The sequence below is a fragment of the Tachyglossus aculeatus genome, chromosome 6, assembly GCF_015852505.1.
Source record: "Tachyglossus aculeatus isolate mTacAcu1 chromosome 6, mTacAcu1.pri, whole genome shotgun sequence".
Classification (NCBI taxonomy): Eukaryota; Metazoa; Chordata; class Mammalia; order Monotremata; family Tachyglossidae; genus Tachyglossus; species Tachyglossus aculeatus.
In genome coordinates this window covers 39,532,773-39,551,608 of record NC_052071.1, presented here as the reverse complement: position 1 = coordinate 39,551,608, position 18,836 = coordinate 39,532,773, and the positions used below count along the sequence as shown (strand labels likewise).

The 18,836-nt window shown below is 52.4% G+C and overlaps 1 protein-coding gene across 2 annotated transcripts; it reads right to left on the bottom strand.

Annotated features, from left to right (window-relative positions):
• Positions 1 to 5,008: 5,008 nt before the first annotated feature.
• FAM50A (family with sequence similarity 50 member A) lies at positions 5,009 to 17,020 on the bottom strand. Of its 2 annotated transcripts, none has more exons than XM_038748501.1 (13): positions 16,828 to 17,020; positions 12,646 to 12,730; positions 11,172 to 11,271; positions 9,884 to 10,026; positions 9,712 to 9,791; positions 9,135 to 9,201; positions 7,646 to 7,707; positions 7,196 to 7,272; positions 6,861 to 6,915; positions 6,565 to 6,613; positions 5,992 to 6,062; positions 5,751 to 5,861; positions 5,009 to 5,391 (listed from the first exon to the last, which is right to left on the bottom strand). In XM_038748501.1, exons 1-13 carry the CDS (start codon positions 16,936 to 16,938, stop codon positions 5,383 to 5,385), a joined length of 1,020 nt encoding a protein of 339 aa, XP_038604429.1. In that variant the 5' UTR covers positions 16,939 to 17,020; the 3' UTR covers positions 5,009 to 5,382. The 2 variants fall into 2 exon arrangements, with proteins under 2 accessions (XP_038604429.1, XP_038604430.1); XM_038748502.1 differs by having other exon boundaries at positions 9,712 to 9,788; positions 16,828 to 17,017.
• Between the last annotated feature and the right edge of the window lie 1,816 nt (positions 17,021 to 18,836).

Below are 18,836 nucleotides of genomic sequence, written 5' to 3'. Positions count from 1 at the left end.
GCCCGTCTGCGTCCATCTGCCTGGCCCGAGGCATTCATGTGATTTCTCCATCAAGCTGCCCACAGAGGAGAAGAGGAGGGGAGGGACCCAATGGGTGCTCCCTCTTCTTGGGTTAGTCATGGAGGAGGGAGGGAGGGGAAGGGAGAGACGGAAGAAGGGAGGTATACCATCCCAAACCATCCCCTTTTAGACTGTGAGCCCACTGTTGGGTAGGGACTGTCTCTATATGTTGCCAACTTGTACTTCCCAAGCGCTTAGTCCAGTGCTCTGCACACAGTAAGCGCTCAATAAATACGATTGATGATGATGATGATGATACCATCCAGCCCAACCCGTGGGCTCTTCAAGCCTCTCCCCAAACCGGTGCCGTATCAGATAGCGGGCGCTCAGCCGCTGGAATCGGGCCGGTGGATCTGGAGTCAGAAGGTCATGGGTCCTAATCCCGGACCCACCGCTTGCATGCTGTGTGACCTCGAGCAAGGCACTTCACTTCTCTGGGCCTCAGTTACTTCATCTGAAAAATTCATTCATTCAATCGCATTTATTGAGCGCTTACTGCGTGCAGAGCACTGGACTAAGCGCTTGGGAAGTACAAGTTGGCAACATATAGAGACGGTCCCTACCCAACAGTAGGCTCACAGTCTAGAAGGGGGTCACAGTCTAGAAGGGGATTGGGGAAAAATGGGGATTGAGAATGTGAGCCCCACATGGGACAGGGACTGTGTCTAACCCGAGTTGCTTGTATCCACTCCAGTGCTTATTACAGTGCCCGGCATATAGTAAGTGCTTAACAAATACCATAATTATTATTATTTGCTTGTATCCACCCCAGTGCTTAGTACAGTGCCTGGCACATAGTAAGTGCTTAACAAATACCATAATTATTATTTGCTTGCATCCACCCCAGTGCTTAGTCCAGTGCCTGGCACATAGTAAGTGCTTAACAAATACCATAATTATTATTTGCTTGTATCCACCCCAGTGCTTAGTCCAGTGCCTGGCACATAGTAAGTGCTTAACAAATACCATAATTATTATTTGCTTGTACCCACCCCCGTGCTTAGTACAGTGCCTGGCACATAGTAAGTGCTTAACAAATACCATAATTATTATTTGCTTGTATCCACCCCAGTGCTTAGTACAGTGCCTGGCACATAGTAAGTGCTTAACAAATACCATAATTATTATTTGCTTGCATCCACCCCAGTGCTTAGTACAGTGCCTGGCACATAGTAAGTGCTTAACAAATACCATAATTATTATTTGCTTGCATCCACCCCAGTGCTTAGTACAGTGCCTGGCACATAGTAAGTGCTTAACAAATACCATAATTATTATTTGCTTGCATCCACCCCAGTGCTTAGTACAGTGCCTGGCACATAGTAAGTGCTTAACAAATACCATAATTATTATTTGCTTGCATCCACCCCAGTGCTTAGTACAGTGCCTGGCACATAGTAAGTGCTTAACAAATACCATAACTATTATTTGCTTGTATCCACCCCAGTGCTTAGTACAGTGCCTGGCACATAGTAAGTGCTTAACAAATACCATAATTATTATTTGCTTGTATCCACCCCAGTGCTTAGTACAGTGCCTGGCACTGTAAGTGCTTGACAGATACCACAGTTATCATTAGTTATTATCATTATCACCCAGCGCTTAGAATAGTGTTTCACACATAGTAAGCGCTTAACAAATGGCATCATTATTATTATCTGGAAGCCACCACAGCCCAGGGCTACCGATGGCTGGACTCCTCTAGCCGCACTGGAATGTCCTTCCCTGCCTTGGCTCCTTCCCCCATCAGGCCCCTCCAGCGGGGCTCCCCTTCGCCCTCACCCCAGGCAGATGTCTTTGTTGAAAGGTAAGTGGCATGTAACAATCCAGCCCTGTCAGGGCCCTGCCCTAGGGAGGAGAGGGCAGGGGGACGGGAACAGCTGGCCGCAATGGTAAGTGATATAGACTAAAAGGCTTCTCCCCCCTCTGCTAAGCCCATTACCCTGAAAAAAGTCATCAATCTCCTCCCAGCATATGCCGCTGGGGGATGGGGGGGAAGAGAGGGTCAACGGAGAGCTGGCTGGGAGCAACGCAGGAGTCCGGAGGGGCGGCTTGGGAGCAGAGGAGAAAGGGCTCATGGTCTCCTCCTCTTTATTCCCATTCCCACCCCACCCCTCTGCCTCCCTCCCGCCAAGCTGGAGCCTGGGGGGGCCGGGGGCACCCACTCCTCCTACCCGTGGCCCCGAGCTTAAGCAACTCTATCTTTCCCCCCTCTTGACTTGTTCTCAAAAGCCCCTCCTCAATCCCCCAAACAGCCCCCAGTGAAGAATGAGCCCCAGTGGGCCTGGAGGGGAGAGGTTGATTGGAAATGTGTGGGGCTGAGACGGGACAGGCTGAGAAGTGAAGCCAGGGCAGAAGGGTGAGGGACTACGGCCCTCCCCACGAGAAATCGGAAAGGGCAGAGAGGCAGACGGGCTGGGGTCGGGGGTCACTGCTTCCAGGACAGCTTCCTAGGTTTCCCCCGGGCCACATCCCCTGCTCCCCGACTGCTCAAAGATTTAGGGTGGGCCGGAAGGGTGCACGGCTCTCCATGCCCCTTCACAAGCAGCGGGCTCCTGGGCATACACTCCACGCCTCCCCCATCCTTAGAGAGCTGCGACCCCCTGCATCCAGAGGATTGGGCCTTTCTCAAGGAAGTGGCCACACAGGGCTGAAAGCGATGAGAGCAGGAATGAGGCAGCCCTGGTCCCCAGTTGCTCCCCAATCCCAAGATAAGATGGCCATTTTCTTTGTGAGCCCCCGGGGAGACGTGGGTGCTGTCAGAGGCTCCAAAGAGCTAAGATCCCAGGGGTGGCCCGTCCCCACCCTCACTGGGATAGCTCGGTTGTAAATTCAGCCAGGAGAGGGGTCCCAGGAGAGGGTTGGAGCCAAGGAAGACCACCCCCCTCCAAGCAAGGTTGGGGCCGGGGGCTGGAGAGTAAGCGGGGAGGGCTGGGTGGAGGGGGAATGGTGTGGGGGGGCCGAAAAGAGGGGGGAAGGCTGGTCTCCCGCTGTCTAAAGACTATTGTTGCATACGACGCCAAGGTCTCTCACATCAGAGTTCCGAGAAGGGAAGCTGGGAAAAGCCTCAGGGCTTGGAGGCTGTGTCCAGGGCTTGAGGAACAGAGGGGCCTTTTCCCAACCAGGGGGAGGCATTCCTCTTCATGAAGGGAAGGTCTGCAGGCCTCCTGAGAACAGCCAGTCCATTGTGGCCGGGGGAGCCGCAGCACAAAGGGGAGGGCAGCCGAGGGCCGCCCGCAGAGGACGCCTGAGCCACGTTGGGGTGGGCAGAACTGAGCCCCCCGCTCTGCTCCCACTTCCCCAGCTGCTGAGAGAGAGCAGGGTGTTGGGGGTTGGAGACAGGGGAACGTTGGGGGACAACTGCCAGGGAGACGAGAGGGAGGGATGGCCTAGCCAGAAAGAGGAGAAAGGAAGCAACCCCAGGTTAGGAACGCCAAAGCCGACACGGGGACGGACCGGTCTGGAATCGGGCCCATGGTGGCAACCTGGGAGTTGGCGGGGTCAAAGGCCAGGGGATGGGAGCAGCCAAGATTCCTGCTGCTCAGACCTCAGGGAAGGAGAACAAGGACACCGCTCTCACCCTTGCTCTGCTTCTCACTCCCAACCAGGGCAGGAGCTGTCTTGCCTGAGGTCCCCTGAGAGTGACCCCGTCTGGGAGTGGGAGAAAGGAGAGGAGAAAGGGATGGAGGATTTAGCTCCTGGACTGAGGCCATAATGGGGGCCTGCCATGTGGGCAAGGCGGGGACGACGGGGTCTTAGAATCGACAGCAGGCCCTGACCCTGGCCCTCTGTCTTCGAGGGGGATCCTTTGTCCCCCATCTGCCAGGGACCTGCTCCCGTCTGGACCTCTCCCTCCTCGAGAGGGGCCCTGTCCTGCCTCCCTGCTGTCATTGGGAGGGCCTTGGCCTGGTGGAGCCCTCTCCCTCCCAGGTTGTGGTTAACGGGGGTTAAGGGTTGGTCGGCCCCCGGGTGCAAGGAGGCGGAATGTGTCTTCCGGGGAGCAGGAGGGAATTGGAGAAGTAGCTTGGCTTCTCCTGTGTCCGGAGCCCCATGCCCAGCTCCTGGGGTGGCGGCCTATGACTCAGTTTCCCCCGGGGGTGGGGACGGGGGACGGGAAGGAGGAGAAATTGAGGCACCGAGATGCTGGCGCCCCCTAGCGTCTCCACCGACTGTCAAGATAAGGGACGGAAGAAGTAGAACGGGGCCAGGGTCCGTGGCTCAGGATGGCATGGCCTCCCATTATCATTTTAAATAGTGGCGGGCACTGGGGAGGAAGGGGAAGAGTAGCTCACCCCACACGTGAAAGTGGCACTGAATTCAGTTCCCGAGCCAAATGGGGCAACCATTTGAGAAGCAGCGTGACTCAGTGGTAAGAGCACGAGCTCTGGAGTCAGAGGTCACGGGTTCACATCCCAGTTCTGCCAACTGTCGGCTGTTGTGACTTTGAGGCACACTGAAGTTAAGTGACTTGCCCAGTTACCTCCTCTGTAAAATGGGGATTAAGGCTGTGAGCCCCCCGTGGGACAACCTGATCACCCTGTACCCTCCCCAGTGCTTAGAACAGTGCTTAGCACATATATAAGTGCTTAATAAATTCCATCATTATTATTATTAACCAGCAACAGGCAGTCAAGGCTGCTTCCACCAGCTTTGCTCAGCTGGGTTTTGGTGTGTAGTGGGGGTGTCTCCTGGCTGTCTCCTGCTCAGTCACAGCTGGTACTGGGTTTGGCCAGGTCAGCAGAGGCAAGGGCTGGGAGTGGGCTAAGTCTGGGCATGAATGGTAAGGAGCTGGGCCTAGCCGAGCCCCAGATTTCCAGTGTATGTGAGATAGTGAAGAGATTTTTGACACCCCGTTGCTTGAAACAGTGTGGGAAAGGGGGGGGCGCGCACGCACACACCCATCCTGTTCTCAAGCTAAGGCTTAGGTTTTAGATACTGGACTCGTACGCCGGACCCAAAGATCCATTTATTCTTAAATAATTAATTTGGGAATCACAAGGCCTCGGGAGCAGAGACTGGGTGGGGGTGAATCCTAGAGCAAACTCCCCTAACTCCCCCTCCCCACCACCCCGGGGCCAGCCCCTCAGCCGGGGACACTGACCGGAGGACCCCACAGCTTCTGCAGAGCCAAGGAGACAAGGAACTGAGGGGAATGGCAAGGCCCAGAGCCCCACCTTGAGAATCGGCAGTGCCGGCTGCGGGATCTCACTCGGCTGGGGAAGGGGGGTGCTGGCTGACCTCACTGCCGGGCCTGAGCAGTGACGGGGGTGGGCAGAGGTGGGAGGGTGGGGGGGACGGTGGTCTGTTGCCTTCCTCAGGAGCTCATCGGATCTGCGGGTGAGAGAAAGCAACAGAGGCATACGCACACGCATGGAGAAAAAGCAAAGGAGGGAAGGGAGGGGTGGAAGAGACACAGAGAAATAAAAAAAGGGTGAGTGAGAAGCAGTGGTCAGTAGTACCGTCCTGCCCCTAACCACGACAGTGGAACAAGGCAGGGAGGGACGGGGGGAGCAGCCGGAGGGAAAGGCAGGTGCTTCGTCCCCACCGACCTCCAGCTTCCCTGGCCCAGCCCTCCCACCCTGTCCACAGTAAAGCTGGAGGGGAGCTGGGGGAGGAGTCAGAGAGGACTCCAGGGTGGCGGCGGCCCACCCCTCGCACCCCCTGCCCGCAGCACGCCCTCCGGTCCTGACCGTGTACTTATCCCACTTCTTTTCAGGGTCGTAGGGCTCCCATCTGCTGGCGGGGAAGATGTGCTTGTTTTTCTCGTACCAACTCCTCAGGACCACCTTCCCCGCGTGAGACTGTAGGAAGAACCATCCCCAGAGATGGGCCAGCCGAGCCTGGGCCGCCTCCCGCCAGCCTTAGCTCCCTTGCGGCCCTCTCCCCCAAGCTCCCGTGGCGGCGGCGGCCACCCGACTAAGAGCCCCGTACCTCATCCTTCTCCACAGTGGCGTCGCTGAGCAGCCTCACATCATCGTGAACATCGAAGTTGAAGAGCGGCCCTAGGGAGCGGAGAGAGAGACGGCAGACCGGGCGTCACGGTCCGGCTCCCTGCCCAGAGCAGTCCCGGGGGAGCCTTGGACAGCAGAGGTAGCCGAGAAAGGGAGCTTAAAAGACTCTCCTTCCCAGCAGAGGGATCAAGTCGGGGGCATCTCTCTCCCGCCTCCACACCCCCAGTCCCTTCAAAGGCTGCCCCTACAGACTATGAGCTCCTTGTGGGCAAGGAACATGCCTTCCAACCCGGTTGTACTGCACCCTCCCAAGCACTCAGTCCAGTTCTCTGCACACAATAGGTGCTCAGTAAATACCACCGATCGATTAAGCAAGAAATGGGGCCTGGCCTAGAAGCGATGAACTGGAGCTAGATGGATGGTGGGGCCCATCCACAGAGAGGGATCAGGTTGGGAGGGGAAGGGGCAGACCTTTTTTCAACCTTCCACCCAGACGAGGGGAGGTAGCCAGTGGAGAACGGCCAGGCCGGGCCAGGCCGCTGGGATGACTCACCACTCTTGCCTCGGGCCTTGGTCACAATGAAGTCGTAGAAGCTGTGGTGCTGGAAAGGGAGGAGGAAAGGCAGGGTCACGGCCGCGACCTCGGGCTGTCACCGCTGCCTGACCCCTTGGCCAGAGCTCTGGGAAGGAGTGAGAGGAGAACCGAAGCAGGGCAGAGCCTAGATAGATGGTGGGGGAACGACTCCTTGCTCGAAATCCAACCCTCCCAGGGCGGGGAGTGGCTCCAGAGATTGGGCGGCTGAGTCGGCTCGTGTGGCGGGGGAGCCGAGCGCGTCCACGGACACTTACGTGAGGGATGATCAAATCCTCCTTGATATACATGAGCTGCTCCACCCCCGCGGACCTAGGGAGAGAAGTCAACGGTGCTCGGTCTCGGCTTCCACACTGCCCTTTCTCCAGGAATGTGTTGAAGAAAGGAAAGCTGCCTGGGAGGGTTATAGGGGAAGAGAGGAAAGGGCTTGCCAGTAGCCAGGCCAACAGTGTCCCAGGGCACTCATAGGGGTGGGGGAGCATCACTGGGGGCAGGGAACAGGGAGGACGAGCAGTGAGCGGGGGTCCTGGTTGGCCTGCTTCCCCAGGCCGGGACGCTTCCCACCCTCCTTCTGCCTTCCCTGAGGCCGCACCTCAGTTCGCTGAAGTCCTTCCGCAGGATCTCCAGGGCTTTCTGCAGGAACTGCTGCATCGTGTTCCCCTTCTTCATCTACACAAGAGAGCAGCAGAGGAAGATCCAGGGGTCGAATGAGCCCCCAGGAAGAAGGGCTGAGGACGGGGTCTCAGGTTCTGGCTTCTCCTTGGGTGCCACCTATGTTTCAGGTGGTCAGGCCTAATTAAGGGCAAGGATAAGTTTGTGGGGGGAGAGAGGGGACCTCCCTGAGCAGGATTATGCCACCCCGCCCGCCTCCTGGGGATCCTGGAGACGGTGGGGGTGGCCCAGCCTCAGAAAACTGTCTGGTGCCTGGGGAAACCGAGGGGCCAAGACAAGCAGGTGGTGGGAGGGAGCCTTGGACGCTGCCCCGGGGATCGGTGTGGATCTGGCCAGCCACCCGACCTGGCACCCTGGCCCAAGCGCCTACCTTGACCGTCCGACGGTGCCCGGACCCATCCCAGTAACTGAAAGTGATCTCGATCTCTTCACCTAAGGAGTGAAACCCATATGATCTCTTCACCTAGGGAGTGCAACCCAGGCCCCCTGCCTCCCGACCTTCCTGCCTGCCCAGGCCCCTGGGATTTGAGGGGCTAGCTTCCACCTGCATTGGGAAGGTCTGCCCCCACTGAGGCCACGGACTGGGAAATCACCTTGGAAAACACCTTAAGAAACCATGGGCTTAACTCCAGGGAAGGACTTTCACTTTGTGACTGGATTTTATTTTATGGGTTTTTCTATGTAATACAGCCTGGTTATCTAACTGCTATCGAGGACTGGTCTTACAACCTCAGACCCGATTTTTCGATTCAGTGGAAAGTCTGTGGGTCTTGGTGCCTTGCGTCGTGGTTCCGCCCGTCTATGCTGGGGCCGCACAATCCCTTGGAGACAGGCCCCCACCGACCAGTGCTCAACGGGCAGAGCCAGAGAGTGGCAAGAGCACGGGCTTGGGAGGCCGAGGCTGTGGGTTCTAATCCCGGCTCCGCCACCTGTCTGCTGTGACACCTTGGGTAAGTCACTTAACTTCTCAGCCTTCCCAGACTGAGCCCCTTCTTTCCTCTCCCCCTCGTCCCCCTCTCCATCCCCCCGTCTTACCTCCTTCCCTTCCCCACAGCACCTGTATATATGTATATATGGTTGCACATATTTATTACTCTATTTATTTATTTTACTTGTACATTTGTATCCTACTTATTTTATTTTGTTGGTATGTTTGGTTCTGTTCTCTGTCTCCCCCTTTTAGACTGTGAGCCCACTGTTGGGTAGGGACTGTCTCTATGTGATGCCAATTTGTACTTCCCAAGCGCTTAGTACAGTGCTCTGCACATAGTAAGCGCTCAATAAATACGATTGATTGATTGATTGATTGATTCTCTGTGCCTCAGATCCCTCATCTGTAAAATGGGGATTAAGACTGTGAGCCCCAAGCGCTTAGTACAGTGCTCTGCACACAGTAAGCGCTCAATAAATACGATTGAATGAATGAATGACGGGGACTGTGTCCAACCTGATTACCTTGCGTCTAGCCCAGCACTTGGAACTGTGCTTGGCATGTAGTAAGTACTTAACAAATACCGTAACTATTATACTTCTTATTGTTATTAGAACAAGCCCAGCTCTGGGAGCTCAACCTTAAGTCACGGGATGCCTCTTCTCAGGGCCCTCTAGATGGGACACATTCCGCGAAGGAGGGTGGAAACCCACTGGTCTGGGTGGGAGAATGTCCTTGGCCCAGCCCAGCCCAGGGGAGACCTTTCTTTGGGGTGTTTTGATGATGAAACCCCCCAGGAGAGTGAGGGGAGGGGAGAAGGGGCGGGAACTGCTACTCAAACCATCACCCAACCCCACTGGCAAATAGGTCCAGAGGAGGGGGACTCCCCAGCAGCCTCAGGGAAGGCCCAGTTCACCCAGTCACCTACTCTTGATCTTCTCCTGCTTGGCCTCCCACTCCTGCCGCAGCTCCTCCCGCAGCCGGTTCTCCTCCTCCTGCGCAAGGGGACCAGAAGTGAGGTAGGCCCAGAGATGTCCAGAGACCCTCACCATGCCCCCTCCCCTGCTCCCCTCATCACCTCTCCCTATGGGATGGTCAGGTGAATGCCTCCACAACGGGAGCTGGAGCAGGACAAGGAAGGGAGCCTGAGGAGCCTGAAATGATGGGATGGAGCAGGGTTGAACCCTCCCTAATCCAACCCGAGCTGAGGCTAACGGACGGGGAGCCCTTACCCAGCCCAACACCGATTCTTTCTTTGGTTTGGCCCCAACCGACTTCTGGAGGTGCAGGTGTGAACTTGAGCCTTGCTGGGGCTAGAGTCCCAGCCGCAAGGACAGACCGATTTGGGGTGGTTCCTTCCACCTCAGGGTCTGATATACTGACACCATATGTCCCCTGGCTAAGGCCTGAGCCCAGCGGACCAGAACTAGGCCTAGCTGGGAGCTAATAAAACGGACGGCAGCAGGAGGAGGGCCGGAGGCTAAGAGGGGCCATGATGCCTTTACCTCTCGATCTCGGTCAGGCAAGAAACTCGTGTCCACATCGGGATTCTTCCCCAGTTTCTTCTTCTTTGTGGGAATCTCTGCTGGGAAACACAGAGCCCAGAGGAAGGCTGACCATCATGCCTCTCAAATCCCCTCTGACCCAGCCCATCACGCTCCCGGGGCCTCCCTTCACCTTCCCGCTCCAGCTCCTCCTCGTCTACGTCGTCCTCCTCTTCTTCGTCGGCCTCTTCCTCCTCATCTAGGGTGAAGGACAGGCTGGAGATCTTTCTCTTCTCCTCCTTCTTACGCTCCTTCTCCCGCAGTTTCTCCAGTTTCCTGAAGAGATGCCTGTCAGGCCTCAGGCTACGTCCAGCCCTGGGGCACCCCCCCCACCCCCGCTGGCCCCTAACGAGGTCGGTCATCCCCGAGTGCCCGGCCCCGGGATGCCTTCCCTGACAGGGCCGAAGGACCGGTGACGTCCAAGGCCCAGAGTGAGGTCGGAAAGCCTCTGTGTGCTCTTTATGGAGAATGGAGAGGAGGGCTCTGGGTACTTAGGATCAGATGCGAGGATTTGAGTGGAGGGAAAGGTAAGGGGCAGAGACCAAAGGGAGATTCCCTGAAGAAAAAGAAGCCGGGACGTATTTACAAGGCAGGAAAAAAAAAATAGTGGGGACAAAAAATTCTGGAGCAGATTCAGAAGTCTGGGCTGTGGGGTGGCAGAAGTGGAAAAAGGAGTACCCAGATGAAGGGGAGAAAAGTGCACTGATGGAAGAGAGAGAGGGTCAGAGGGTCCTGTCCCCCCATCTGGGGAGGTCAGAGCTAATAGGAGGAAACCGAGGGCAGGATATGGAACCACAGGGGAAAGGACCCTGAGGACAGCAGAAGAGGAGGAAAGAATCCTAGACTCCCACCAAAATGAGTACCAGTCTCCATGCCTTGGGTTACCACATAGCAGGCCCCTACCCAGGCAAATCCACAACTGCATCCAAGCTGTGTTGGCAGTCAATCTCCCACCACCACCCCGGCTAGCTTCAGACAGCAAGCCAGTGAGGAAACTGCCTTGGGGCACGCCACTGAAGGCAATCGAGTGGTGGAGGCCACAGCAGACAGAAGTGAAGAATCCCCCACCCAATGGAAACAGATCTGGAAAAGAATGCCATGGCTCTGAAATGAGGTTGGGGGCGGCGGGGACCTGCAATCCGGTCTCTCTGGAGAAAAATTCGAGGTTCAGGGGGTCGAATGGCAAGCGCGCTGCACGAGACAACACCATCGAATGGGATGAGAAGGGGCAGTACGCTTTTCCCCTCCCTCAGGGCAGGCAAGAGTCTGAGGTCAGGCGGGCTGGGCCGGCCCTGACCTGCCCCACGTCATCTCCGGCCCCAGCCCGGCAGGGCAGGCAGTAGAGGAGAAGGAAGGCGGGACCCACAACCCTGCGAGGTGCCTGAGAGGGGTGGGCATCTGAGAAGGGTGGGCACACGCACAGCTGCAGTTCCTTGGACTGTTCCTTCTTGGCCAGCTGCTTCTCCCTCTCCTTCACCAAGGCTTCCTGCTTGGCCTTCATGTCATTGAGAGTCACCAGACCTGAGGGGAAGACGCGGAGGGAGGGCCAAATCTAGGAGCTGGCCGGCCTCTCAGGCCAGACATGCTGGCTAACTGCCCCAACCCCCTCGGGAGATGCAGGGGGCCCAGGCTGGGGGAAGGAGAAGGGGGAGCAGCTTCACACAACTAGAAGATTACAGAGGCATCTAGGCCTGGTGGATACAGCACAAGCCTGGGAGCCGGATTTATTACCCTATTTATTTATTTATTTTACTTGTACATATCTATTCTATTTATTTTATTTTGTTAGTATGTTTGGTTTTGTTCTCTGTCTCCCCCTTTTAGACTGTGAGCCCACTATTGGGTAGGGACTGTCTCTATATGTTGCCAATTTGTACTTCCCAAGCGCTTAGTACAGTGCTCTGCACATAGTAAGCGCTCAATAAATACGATTGATGATGATGACCTGGGTTCTTATCCTGACTAACACTTCTCTGCTGTGTGACCTCAGGCAAGTCACTTCTCGGTGCCTCCGTTTCCCTCATCTGAAAAACAGGGATTAAGACTTGATCTCTGTGTGGGACAGGGACTACGTCCAATTACTTTGTATCTACCCCAGCGCTTAGTACAGTGAATGGTACATAGTGCCTAACAAATACCACAATTACTATTATTAGTAGTATCAGAATTATTAGTATTAATGAGATGATGCTAAATGATCAAGCACCAAACTGGGGCTCTGCGCTGGAAGTTGGGGACCTGAGAATGGTGGTGGGGAGGAGTGGGGAGTCCCTGCAGGCTCACACAGGAGGTCGGGAGACCCTGGGCCTCGCTGGGAGCTGGAGCCAGGTTTCGCTGACCCATCTAGGGGCTACTTCGGCTTCTAGGGCACCACTCTAATATACTGTACTCGCCCAAGTGCTTACTACAGAGCTCAGCACACAATAAGGGCTCAATAAATACCACTGATTGATGAGCTGGGCGCTACTCCCAGCCGTCCTCTATATACACCTCCCTTGTTCCCCTCCCCACCAGCCCAAACTACATCCAGGGCTCTTCTGGAGCAAACGATTTGGCAGACGACGGAGGCTAGAGATCACTACACAATACGGCCAACCCTCCCCTGACTGGGGAAACGAAGGTATCCGAAACCAACCTGATACAGCAGAGAGCGCAAGGAGATCGGGGAGGGAAGGGGAAAACTCAGACCTGTCACTCTAACTCTTCTATACATTCCCCATATCCCTAGAACGGAGCTCCGCACACGGCGGGCGTTCAATCGGTGCTATTAACCCAGACACACGCGGCCGGGGGAATTGCCTACCACAGTCCAGAACGCCAGGAAAGCTCATCGCCTCCGACGGGGAACACAAAGGTGCAAAGCTGGTGGGCAGACCAGAGCGCTCCCCAACTTACCTACGGTGCTGGATTTCAGCTCTGCCTCCACCGCATCATAGTGTGCTGAGAACTTCTTGTCAATGTTGGATTTCATGATGTTTTCCTGTAGGGAGGCCCCGGAGAACAGGTGCCAAGCTCAGCTCCGGGGAGCGGCCCTGCTGTCCGGCCCCCTGAGCTCAGTGGACGCTGCAACGGTTTCACCCCCATTCCTCTCGCAACCACCTTCCAACCAGCAAGGGTTAAAGATCTCATTCTCCCTGGGTTGAGTAGGTTATTTCTGTTTTTTTCCCTTACCTGTAATTTACTTCAGTGTCCGTCTCCTCTGCTCGATGGTGAGCTCTGAGGGCAGGGGTCTACTAACTCTACCGTACTCTCCCACGCGCTGAGTACAGTGCTTGCCACATAGTAGGAGCTCAATAAATCTTTCTGATTGAACCTCCTCCCTACCTACCCCTCAGTACCCACCTGATGTTCAAATTTGTTTCCCACATACTCTCAAAGTTGATGAGAACCCCAACCCCACCGCAGTCCTTCTAGTGTGGTGCCGTGAGACTTAAAGGAAAGAATAGGGGTTTGGGTGAGGGGTGGAGGCAGGGCCCAAGGGCACATACCCCTTGATTTTACTCAAAGTTTGGGGGTCTCTGCCGCCGGATTGGGCTGAACTACATTTTAGGTGAGAGCCTAGTAGGGACAGCGGCAGACTAATTCCTTGCTCAGTCACCTCGCTTCAGATAAATGAAAGGCAGACAAGATTGTGCGGGGGATGCCACCAAGTCCTCACGGCTGCCTCACAACTCCAATGCTGGCCCACAGGGGCAGGGAATAAGCCATGGCACATCTTGGGCTCTGAGAAGCGGCGTGGCCTAGTCGGTGTAGCACGGGCTGGGAGTCAAAAGGATCTAATAATAACTGTAGTATTTATTAAGGGCTTACTATGTGCCAGCCACTATACTTTGCACTGGGGTGTAGATACAAGGTAACTGGGTTGGACACAATCCCTGACCCCCAAAGGGCTCACAGTCTTAATCCTCATTTTCCAGACGAGGTAACTGAGGCACAGAGAAGTTAAGTGAGGGGCACAAGGCCACACAGCAGACAATGATAACAATAACTATGGTATTTGTTAAGCGCAAGGTGATCAGGCTGTCCCATGTGGGGCTCCCAGTCTTAATCCCGCTTTTACAGAGGAGGTAACTGAGGCACAGAGAAGTTAAGCGGCTTGTCCAAGGTCACATAGCAGACAACTGGCAGAGTCGGGATTAGAACCCACGTCCTCTGACTCACAAGCCTGTGCTCTTTCCACTAAGCCATGCTGCTTCTCTTAGACAAGTGGAGGACCAAGGATTAGAACTCAGGGCCAGGCTCTATCCACTCGGCCATATTGCTTCTCAATAATAATTATGGTACTTGTTAGGTGTTTACTATGTGCCAAGCACTATTCTAAGTGCTACAAGTTAATCAGGTTGGACACAGTCCCTGTCTCACATGGGGCTCATACTCTTAATCCCCATTTCACAGATGAGGTAACTGAGGCCCAGGAAAGACTGTGTCTGCTTATTGTTACATCATATTCTCTCAAGCGCTTAGTACAGTGCTCGGCACACAGTAAATGCTCAATACATAAGATCGAAGGAAAGTTAAGTGACTCGGCTAAAGTCACACAACAGATGTGTGACGGAACGAGAATTAGAACCCGGGTCCTTCTGATTCCCAGGTCCGTGCTCTATCCACTGAGCCACACTGCTTGTCTGGGCTCTGTTTGGGACACGGACCGCGTCCAGTCTGATTAGCCTGTATCTACCCCAGCACTTACTACAGTGCCTGGTTCGCGGTAAACGCTTTGGAAAGAGCACGGGTTTGGGTCAGAGGTTGTGGGTTCTAATCCCGACTCCGCCACTTCTCTGCTGTGTGACTACGGGCAAGTCACTTAACTTCTCTGTGCCTCAGTTACCTCATCTGTAAAAGGGGGATTAAGACTGCGAGCCCCACGTGGCACAACCTGATCATCTCGTATCTACCTTGGTGCTTAGAACAGTGCTTCGCACATAGTAAGCACTTAACAAATACCATTATTATTACCATTAAAAAAGGGGGGAAGGGAAGGAATCACCCCCCACTCCACGAGAAGCAGCATGACTGGGGGAACAGTGCAGGCTTGAGAGTCAGGGGATGTGGGTTCTAATTCCGATTCTGCCACTTTTCTGCTCTGTGACTTTGGGCAAGTCACTTCACTTCTCTGGGCCTCAGTTCCCTCATCTGTAAAATGGGGATTAAAAGTGTGAGTCCCATGTGGGACAGCCTGATTACCCTGTATCTACCCCAGTGCTTAGAACAGTACTTGGCACACAGTAGGCACTTAACAAATGCCATCATCATTATGAATATGAATAAGCGCTTGGTACAGTGCTCTGCACACAGTTAGCGCTCAATAAGTATGACTGAATGAGTGGCCATAATATAGCTGTTATATTTTCCCTCCCGTGGGCTGAGCACAGCACTCTGCCCAATGTAAGCGCTCAATAAATACGACAAATTGATTTGACTAATCACGGGAAGGGAAGGAGCATGGCTCAGTGGAAAGAGCACGGGCTTGGGAGTCGGAGGTCATGGGCTCAAATCCCATCTCCGCCAATTGTCAGCTGTGTGACTTTGGGCAAGTCACTTCCTTCTCTGGGCCTCAGTTCCCTCATCTGTAAAATGTATAAAATGCATATGCGTTTGTACATATTTATTACTCTATTTATTTTACTAGTACATATTTATTCTATTTACTTTACTTTGTTAATATGTTTTGTTTTGTTGTCTGTCTCCCCGCTCTAGACTGTGAGCCCACTGCTGGGTAGGGACCGTCTCTATATGTTGCCAACTTGTACTCCCCAAGCGCTTAGTATGGTGCTCTGCACACAGTAAGCGCCCAATAAATACGACTGAATAAATGAATGAATAAAATGGGGATGAAGCCTGTAAGCCCCACGTGGGACCACCTGATCACCTTGTTTCCTCCCCAGCCAACTTGTACTTCCCAAGCGCTTAGTCCAGTGCTCTGCACACAGTAAGCGCCCAATAAATACAATTGAATGAATGATGAATGAATAAAATGGGGATGAAGCCTGTAAGCCCCACGTGGGGCCACCTGATCACCTTGTATCCTCCCCAGCGCTTAGAACAGTGCTTTGTACATAGTAAGCGCTTAACAAATGCCATTTATTATTATTATTATTATTATTAGAGAAGCAGTGTGGCTCAGTGGAAAGAGCCCGGGCTTTGGAGTCAGAGATCATGGGCTCAAATCCCAGCTCTTGCACTTGTCAGCTGGGTGACTTTGGGTAAGTCACTTCACTTCTCTGTGCCTCAGTTCCCTCATCTGTAAAGCGAGGATTAAGACTCTGAGCCCCAAGTGGGACAACTTGATCACCTTGTAACCTTCCCAGCGCTTAGAACAGTGCTTTGCACATAGTAAGCGCTTAATAAATGCCCTTATTATTATTATTATTTGGAGTCAGACGTCACGGGTTCAAATCCTGGCTCCGCCAATTGCCTGCTGTGTGACTTTGGGCAAGTCACTTAACTTCTCTGTGCCTCAGTTCCTTCATCTGTAAAATGGGGGTTAAGACTGTGAGCCCCCCGTGGGACAACCTGATCATCATCATCATCATCATCAATCGTATTTATTGAGCGCTTACTATGTGCAGAGCACTGTACTAAGCGCTTGGGAAGTACAAATTGGCAACATATAGAGACAGTCCCTACCCAACAGTGGGCTCACAGTCTAAAAGGGGGAGACAGAGAACAAAACCAAACATACTAACAAAATAAAATAAATAGATATGTACAAATAAATTAAATAAATAGAGTAAAAAAAAATATGTACAAACATATATACATCACCTTGTAACCTCCCCAGCGCTTAGAACAGTGCTTTGCACAGAGTAAGCGCTTAACAAATGCCATTATTATTATTATTATAAGGAGGAAAGGAGGGTGGAGGGGGAAGGTCAGGAACCCGTACATGAATATTCATGACTCCAAACATGAATATTCACGACGCGCCTTCCCTGTTTCCCAAGCGGCGCTCATGAATATTAAGATTGCGCGTGCGCGGGCTGGTGGGGGGGGGGGGCTAAGATTGCGCATGCGCGGGCGTGGGAGGGGGACCACACCCGCGCGCATGCGCGGCCGGAGACCCGCCGCCCCGCGCACCTCGGCGATGCGCTGCTTCATCTGCTCCATCTGCTCGCGTTGCTTCTCGCGCTTCTTCATCAGCTGCATGGCGCGGCCCGCCTCGCTGGCGGCGCCCTTGTACTGAGCCATGATGGCGGCGGCGGTGAAGGAGCCGGGCCGCGGAGGAAGGGAGCGCCGACACCGGCTCCTCGGGAGACGCGGAGGCGGCTCGGGCCGACACGCTTCCGCCCGCGGCTGACAGCTCCGTGTGACGTCATCATCACGCGACGCCCCCCCTCGGCACGTGACGGGGGAAAACCAACCTCCCGCTCTCATCACGTCACGCGAGATGTTAGAGCGCGCACGCGCGTGGGCCCCGCCCTGAGGCGGCTCCCTTCGCCTTGGCCCAACGCCAACCTGGGACAGACGCTAAAAACCAATTCCTCCTAAAATCCAAATCTTAATAATAATAATGGCATTTATTAAGCGCTTACTATGTGCAAAGAACTGTCCTAATAAATCAATTAATTAATCAATTGAGTTAATAAATCAAATGATTAAGCATAGGTATTTCCAGGGTGAGACCTTGGCACAGCATTCCATTGAACCTTTCGACATATTCTATTCATTTTATTTTGTTAATATAATAATAATGTTAGTATTTAATAATAATAATAACGGCATTTATTAAGCACTTACTATGTGCAAAGCACTGTTCTAAGCGCTGAGTTAATAAATCAAATGATTAAGCATAGGTATTTCCAGGGTGAGACCTTGGCACAGCATTCCATTGAACCTTTCGACATATTCTATTCATTTTATTTTGTTAATATAATAATAATGTTAGTATTTAATAATAATAATAACGGCATTTATTAAGCACTTACTATGTGCAAAGCACTGTTCTAAGCGCTGAGTTAATAAATCAAATGAGTAAGCATAGGTATTTCCAGGGTGAGACCTCGGTACAGCATTTCACTGAACCTTTCGACATATTTATTCTATTCATTTTATTTTGTTAATATAATAATAATATTGGTATTTAAATAATAATAATAATAATGGCATTTATTAAGGGCTTACTATGTGCAAAGCACTGTTTTAAGCGCTGAGTTAATAAATCAAATGATTAAACATAGGTATTTCCAGGGTGAGACCTTGGAACAGCATTCCATTGAACCTTTCGACATATTTATTCTATTCATTTTATTTTGTTAATATAATGATAATGTTGGTATTTAATAATAATGGCATTTATTAAGCGCTTACTATGTGCAAAGCACTGTTCTAAGCGCTGAGTTAATAAATCAAATGATTAAGCATAGGTATTTCCAGGGTGAGACCTTGGCACAGCATTCCATTTAACCTTTCGACTTTATTCTATTCATTTTATTTTGTTAATATAATAATAATGTTGGTATTTAATAATAATAACGGCATTTATTAAGCGCTTACTATGTGCAAAGCACTGTTCTAAGCACTGAGTTAATAAATCAAATGATTAAGCATAGGTATTTCCAGGGTGAGACCTTGGTACAGCATTCCATTGAACCTTTCGACATATTCTATTCATTTTATTTTGTTAATATAATAATAATGTTGGTATTTTAATAATAATAATAACGGCATTTATTAAGCGCTTACTATGTGCAGAGCACTGTTCTAAGCGCTGAGTTAATAAATCAAATGATTAAGCACAGGTAGTTCAAGGGTGAGACCTTGGCACAGCATTCCATTGAACCTTTCAACATATTTATTCTATTCATTTTATTTTGTTAATTTAATAATAATGTTGGTATTTAATAATAATAATGGCATTTATTAAGCGCTTACTATGTGCAAAGCACTGTTCTAAGTGCTGAGTTAATAAATTAAATGATTAAGCATAGGTATTTCCAGGGTGAGACCTTGGCACAGCATTCCATTGAACCTTTTGACATATTTATTCTATTCATTTTATTTTGTTAATATAATAATAATGTTGGTATTTTAATAATAATAATAACGGCATTTATTAAGCGCTTACTATGTGCAGAGCACTGTTCTAA

What these genes read in the sequence shown, in the direction of transcription:
- FAM50A (XM_038748501.1), bottom strand. Translation starts at nt 16,938, where the DNA reads ATGGCTCAGTACAAGGGCGCCGCCAGCGAGGCGGGCCGCGCCATGCAG. An exon ending in TGAAGCAGCGCATCGCCGAG is followed by an intron (nt 12,731 to 16,827) that starts GTGCGCGGGGCG and finishes GCCTCCCTACAG; the next exon opens with GAAAACATCATGAAATCCAA. An exon ending in GCTGAAATCCAGCACCGTAG is followed by an intron (nt 11,272 to 12,645) that starts GTAAGTTGGGGA and finishes TCTTCCCCTCAG; the next exon opens with GTCTGGTGACTCTCAATGAC.